At 28.3% G+C, this 7188-nt stretch overlaps 1 protein-coding gene across 2 annotated transcripts in view; it reads left to right on the top strand.

The window, feature by feature from the left end:
• Positions 1–4665, top strand: part of LOC139489561 (E3 ubiquitin-protein ligase SMURF2-like) — a 41953-nt gene extending 37288 nt beyond the window's left edge. For both annotated transcript variants that reach the window (XM_071276120.1, XM_071276121.1), the window contains one exon: positions 128–4665. In XM_071276120.1, coding sequence (XP_071132221.1) covers positions 128–227 — 100 coding nt within the window. In that variant the 3' untranslated portion in view covers positions 228–4665. The remainder of the gene's footprint in view (positions 1–127) is intronic.
• The last annotated feature ends 2523 nt before the right edge of the window (positions 4666–7188 follow it).

Raw genomic sequence — 7188 nt, forward strand, 5'->3', positions numbered from 1 at the left:
AAATAGTATCAAAATGTCCTTACGTAAGATTTTACGAAATTGAATTAAGTATCAGAATGCCAGCATTTTAAAACTTTACTTTCGTATACTACTGATATTTCTAAATGTATTTCTTTTTCTATTTCAGTTTCAATCGAATAGACATCCCTCCATATGAATCATATGAAAAATTGTTATCAAAATTGACTTGTGCTGTAGATGAAACATGTGGGTTTGCGGTTGAGTGATTTGTACTGTACATTTCGTTATAAGTGGAATTCAGATGGAAATATTGTATGTTGTTGTGGAAGGATATAAATGATTAATTTAAAAGAAAAGACCAGAACAATTGCACGAAAGAGCTATTTGATCAGCACTATGGAATACCTATGTCACAAGAATCCAGAAAGGAATTAAAATTCATTTGTTTTTTTAAGAAATCAATCATATGTACAGTTTATATTATTTGAGTAGATTTTTAGGTTACTCTGTTTTTCTATTTAAAGTGTTTTCTCCTTTCCATGTATAAAATTCCATTCCTTTATATGTTTTAGTTATGGAAAAAAAATCTTAAAAGGATAATGAAATGATTGTTTTATAACACAATTCATTGCATTCAGCTTTGTAAAATCAAAATATTTGGAACAAATATGAATGACCAATACCTTCATGTATACAAAGAGTCAATCATACTTATATAGAGTAAAAAAACAATTCAGATTTTGTGGGAAAAAGTTTGAAATTTATAAATGTTGTGATATGATTTGGTCAACAATCTCTTTGTTAAGAGCAATTTTTGGGTCCATGAAAAAGTAAAAAAACATATTTTGCTGCATTTAAAAAAAAAATCTTATTGATAAATAGAAAATAGGAAAGAGTCTGGTAACTTTATTGCAAAAATGATATTGGAGGTGTCATCTTACCAAAAAAAGGCAATTTTACACATACATTTTGGTAAAATTTAATATAATTGTTATATGTGTTACTATTAAAAGCTTTTTGCATGTGGTTAGTCAATGAATTATGCAAAGAAATTTGTAAAGTCATTCTGTCAAAATCTTTTATTTTTTATTTTGGCAGAGCTATTGCTGATTACTGAATATTAATGTGTAGCTATCAAAATGAAACAATTTTGAAAATATTTGAAACAAAAAATTACAAAGAAAAAAAAATTCTCAAAAAAAAGTGAATGCTATGATGGCAATATGTAAAATTTAAATGAAATGCAGTTCAACATATAAACAAAAATATAAAGACAGATGTCAAAATGCCAGTTTATGATTAGGAACCAAAAATCAAAGCTGGAAAAGGCTTAGGACTCAAAAAACTAATTATTTATAGATTACAATGTACCAACAAGTTAAACTTAAAGCTAGTGTAATTATGATCTCTTTCTTGCATTTGGACACCTTTACAATGAAAAGATATCCTTCAAATAAATAAGTTAACCTCCAATTAATATCTAAAGGGTAAATGTGCTGAAATTCTTTTTTGAAAACCTAGAATTACAATAGGCCATTTGTGAATTATCCTCAGTTTTCCTTAAGACATTGTCCTCAGTTCAAATATATATTTTTTTCATTTTAGTTGTTTTATGTCAGTTGCATGCTGGTTTTAACCAGAACCAAGATTTTTTATTTAATTTAAAGACTTTAAATTTATTGACCAACTATCAGACTTGTTAGGTTTTATTTGTGTTCTACATCATAACTGGTATATAAGTGTAATGACACTTTTATTATGTTCTTCATTTTCGTACAAAATAAAATTTGTTGGAAGTGTATTATTATACTTTTTAAAACTGTGTAACACACCTCAGCAAGACTGAATTTTAAATTATTTAAGCAATATTATTGTATCTGTTGTGAAATATATTTAAAACATTGATAGTAAATAAGAGTAGGATATTTATGAATACTTGGTCTCATTATAGAGAGAGATGGTCTGCATGATGAATAGCCTTCAATAGGCTATGTTTTAATGTGTACAGGTGTGTATGTGTGGAGAGTATAAGTGTGTATATGTGTATGATTACAAGGTGATGTTTGTATAGATTTGTATAAAGTATGGACATATTTATATTGACACAAACAAGTTTAACATATCATGATGTAAATAGAAGTAACATTATTTTCTTTTCATATAATGGTCAGATTTTTATAAGTATGTAAATGATTTTCTATTGTGTGTTTTTCTCGACCAAACTCATGACACTTTTCTTTGTTGTTATTCATTGCTCAATTAAAGAGCTTTTCCATTATTCTATATTTTATAAGGTAAATAGTGTTTGAATGGTCAAGGAAGTCCTCATGAACAGTTTTCAAGATAATTTCTATTGTCACTGTGTTGACTTTCTAATGTCTCAGCTAATCCTTTAATTTAGAATATCTTACTAATTTGATCATTTTTTTAATAAATGCACTTTGTTAATGCATAAATACTTTCATTTGTAGTGTTTGACTTCTGTAGCCCAAATATTAAGCAACCATAAGTAACTTTATTTTCAAATTATCACGGCTTGATAAAGAAATCCAAGAAATATCTTTTCTTATTTTAATATTTCCTTAAGTCAGTACACCTCACACCTATTTTGTAAAACTCTGTTAAGTAATGATTACATTGTATAAATAAAGCATAAAAGTATTATCTACTTGATTAGGTATGTCTTCCCATCAAACACAAGATTTTAGATTCTCTTATTAGCTTAGAATGTTCTCTATGCACTTGACAGATTGTGCCAAGACAGTACCATTTATTCTTTTGTTCATTTCTTATTTAATTTTTGACCAGATTGCACATTGACCAAATTGACCTATAGTTTGGTGAATGTAGTGTGTTTAGAAGTGTTCTAATCATTCATATGGCGGGACAAATTACAATCCATTAGTAATACAATCGGTCAATTTAAGTCTTATCTTTTAGTGCTTATTTTTGAGTATATGATTATCAAAAGAATTAATATTTGATGCTGAACATAGCCAAACTTGGAAAAATGAAAAAAGCGACTGTTCAAAGAGGAACACAATTTTTTGCCATAATTAAGTCAAACATTAAATAATAAATTCATTTCATATAGGTATTAATCAGTCATTATTCATTAGCTATATTGTTGTAAAAAGTTAGTCTACAAAAAGAACTTTTAAAAACTAGAAATGTTATCTCCCCTTTGTGATTTGTTTTCTGTGTCAGCTGTGATCCCTGTTTGTGCCTTTATATGTACAGATGATGTTGTTTCAAGATTAACTGGTTGTTTATGAATGTGTTAGTGCTAGCATTCAGCTTTTATTGTTTTTTATCCTTGATATTAATACTCTTAATTTACCAATTTTATTAAAGAAACAGTTAGCAAATACATGTACCAAGGTTTCAATTCGATTCTTATCCTTTCAGTAGAAACTGTTGTATTAAAAAAGTTTTCTATATTAATCAATTTTATATGAATTTTATCATTTTAGTCATTTTACTATGCATTTAATTGAAGTAGTTTTATTTTTCATTATTCTTGAATAAATAAATAAAAATAAACTTAATGTTTTTTGGTCATTTGTTTTTAAAATGGGATATTTTATATGTAGCGGTTTTTTTTAAAGTAAAATTATTGTTTTTAAAGTTCACTAATAAGAGTAGATTGTTCTCTCACTGTTCTGTTAAATCACAAATGTTGTCAGTATTGGACTTTTACCAGTAGAAATTACTATAAGTTTCAAAGTGACAATGAAGTTTTGTACAATGTGAAGCTTCTTGAACAAGGGCTACCTGAAATCCATATAAAGTTTTTATGCATATAAAGAGGTTTTGACCAAGAAATTAATGTTAGAAAATGGTATTTTACATGATCAGCAATTTCAATTAAAGAAGAAAGTATATTTTTTGTATGCTTTCTTGTTAAATTTGAAAAGGTGGGGTTTTTAAAAATAAAATGGCAAATTAAATATTTCTTTCTTTATTGTTGTAGCTTTTGCTAACAACAGTGTGTTTCTCTTTTGCCCTCATATTTATACTTTGGCATAAGAAATTATCCCAGAGTTAAACATATTTGTTATTTCCTTTTTTATATGGTACATAAAGTGTTTTCTTTAATTTTTATGTGTCACAAATTTGATGATTTATAACAGATAGTTACTGGTTTACTCAGGTGTCATGTGACTGACTTTTATCATTGACTGTTGTAATTAATGTGTAATATTTATATGAAACGCACATTGAACTCCATACTAAGTTTATTACTTAAAATGTATTTATATTTACTATCAGCCCTTTGAAAAATATAAAAAATGGGGGTGATGAAATTTGAACATTTAATTTTTATAGTTATGCTCATGTGAAAACATACTTTTTTCTTGCTATCATTGGTTAAAAACATTTTTTTCAATTATCAACAAAAAACATTTCTGATGTGTAACATCCAAAAAATATTGTCTTAAATTTCTTACAACAAATGTACAGGAGTTGATTACCTGGTCAACCCTGCAGAACAAAATATTTTCAGAAGGTAAAAAATTGCTCATGAAATGATCTGAAAATAAAATATGTAAGCAGTTTGTTATTGGTAGTATTTCATAATGTCATGACCTTATTTGACCTTGGTGCTACAAAACTCTGTTCATCCTTCTACTGACAGTGCTCATCATTTTAACACATTCATTGTACAGGTTAATCACAACAATAAAATATTAAAAATTCAAAGTGTTGTTTTGTTTTTCCCAGTATCTCAACAAGAAGCTAGAATGATAAATATTCTAGCAATCACACAGAAAACAGAGAAAGTGTCCTTGTGCTTGAGTTGCTATCGGTGACAAATACCACTATCTAATGGAATGTGACAGTCTACTTACAGTTAAAGCACTACGAATTGACGAGAAATACCTACCGAACTACCAAAAGCAGAAATCAAAACTTCGAAAAATTGTGCCAATTTATAAGAATTATAAATGACAAACTGGATTCTCTCTGATGTTAACCTGTTGACTGTACTGATCATGTACTGTAAATTAATATGCTTTTCTGTATACCTTTGTTCAACTTAGGTGATATCAGAATACAATGATATACATTAGCAAGGAGAATATCTTTTTTCACATTTGGTTGGGAAATGTGACAATAGCAAAAAAATTAGAGAAACAAAGTTTCTTATATGGTTTTAAAAAAAATCAGGATTATTTGGTTAAATTAGCCACATGACAAAATTAATGAAGAGGATGAAATCTCAATATAAAGGAATTATGTTCATATAGAAGACTTTACAGTTATTGTTTGGTGGCAAAAGTAAATAACTCTTGTTGAACAAGTTTGTTATTATGACAATTAGATTCTGGATTGCCATGGTTTTTCAGCAGTTTGTCATTGTCTTTTTGAGTACAGCCATACAGATGTGAAAAGAATAACATATAGAAATGAAATGTTTCAAGTCTAGGACAATTATTAGTAATATTGCTAATTTATGCTCCAAAAAATATCTGCAGAAAAAGGATGTATACTTGTATTTCAATATCTATTTTATAAGAAATGGCCCAAATTGCAGAAAGAGCTTGATTATCAGTTCTACCTTGAAATGTGGACAAAGGGAGATAACTTCAATCAAACTATTACTGAAATCTGTTTCTATGCTTCATATGTTTTCATTGTGGAGATTGCTGTCAATTATGTAGTAGTTTGCGATTAGGTAAGATCATAGGGTATGTCCTAAATATTCAGTTGACAATTATATTAGAATTGTATCAACATTATTTGGCCCTCTCTTCAGTCATGGTCTATTTGAAATTGAAACTTTTGCATAGTTTACATGTATTAGTTGGTAATAATGTCAGTTTAAGGAGGACCATTAGTAGTCGGTTAATTATACTTGGAATTTAGATGTAAAACAGTATAAGCATTGGCATTTCTCATTTCCATAGAGATATTTGACCCTTCACCTTCAGTGATGGTTCAGTGATTTCAAATGCTTTGCATATTTTCTTTTTTTTTTCGTATCATCTGACCTGACCAGGTTTTCATAGTTCATTGGTCAATGCTAAGTTTTCTTGGTTAAGTTTGTTTCTTAGATACTATATTTGATCCGTTGAATGATTGTAAAGTGTACATGTATGTCTGGTAGGGTTCATCTGACCTTGACCTCATATTCATGGTTCGTTAGTTAATATAAATTTTTCATGGTTTTTAGTTTGTTTCTTGTATACTATAAACAATTGGTCAACTACATTGTATGTATGGAATTACTGTAAGGTGTACATGTATTTCTTACCTTGACCTCATTTTGTTAGATCATAAGTTAATGTGATACATGTAGTAAAACTTTGTATTTAGGGCTGTTAATTTAAAAAATTTGATCCCCAAAGGATTCAGTAGTAGACTTATCATCTTCAAATGAGCACCATAATCAATAATCCTAAATTTAGGACTGACCGTTTTAAGGTAGATTATTATCCATAGAATTTTTTAATAATTTGCCAAAATGTAGTTTATATCATGCTTTTTAAAAAATAATAATAAAAAGAATGGGTCACCGGGCTTATTTTCACGCTACACGGTGTTAAAAATTGACAAATTTTGTATAGATTATGCATGGAAAACCATTTTTCTGCAATAAAGTGTAAAATGCAGCATAGAATTTTGAGATAATGTATGAGGAAATAGTTTTAATAGTATGCTTTCAGTTAAGAAAAAGAAAAAATGGGGTCAACAGACCCGTTTTCTTGCTACATTATAAAATAAGTAAATTCCTAACACATTCTATTGTAAAAGTACCTTAATCTGAATTATCTGCCCTTGCATTTGAGTTGCCTCCCCTTATTTGGCAAAGTTAGAAAAATTTTAATTACAAAATTTTTTATTTTTTTTTGTAAAATACAACCATAAATATGATAAAACCTCATTTTCTATGTTGAAGAGAAAGTTCATACACATGAATTATACCTACTACTCTAAACATTTGTACATTTTATTAAAGATCTAGACCTTGTTTTCTGGTATTTCCAAATCCGAGATGGAGGAAGACACCCTATCTAGTTATAAGTTAATTCTGTGAAGCACTGTTTAAAGGTAAAATGTAGTGGTGCTGTTGTATACATGTCTGAAGTTATATTTCCCCAAGCATTTTTTTTAACTCTTGCCTGGCAGGAAAACCAATGTTGTAAGGTGGTAGGTTTAATTGTGAAGAATGTATATATATGTAGTCATGCCCATTTTGATGGGGATGTTAAATCCAATACC

This window comes from Mytilus edulis, chromosome 9 (genome assembly GCF_963676685.1).
Source record: "Mytilus edulis chromosome 9, xbMytEdul2.2, whole genome shotgun sequence".
Lineage (NCBI taxonomy): Eukaryota > Metazoa > Mollusca > Bivalvia > Mytilida > Mytilidae > Mytilus > Mytilus edulis.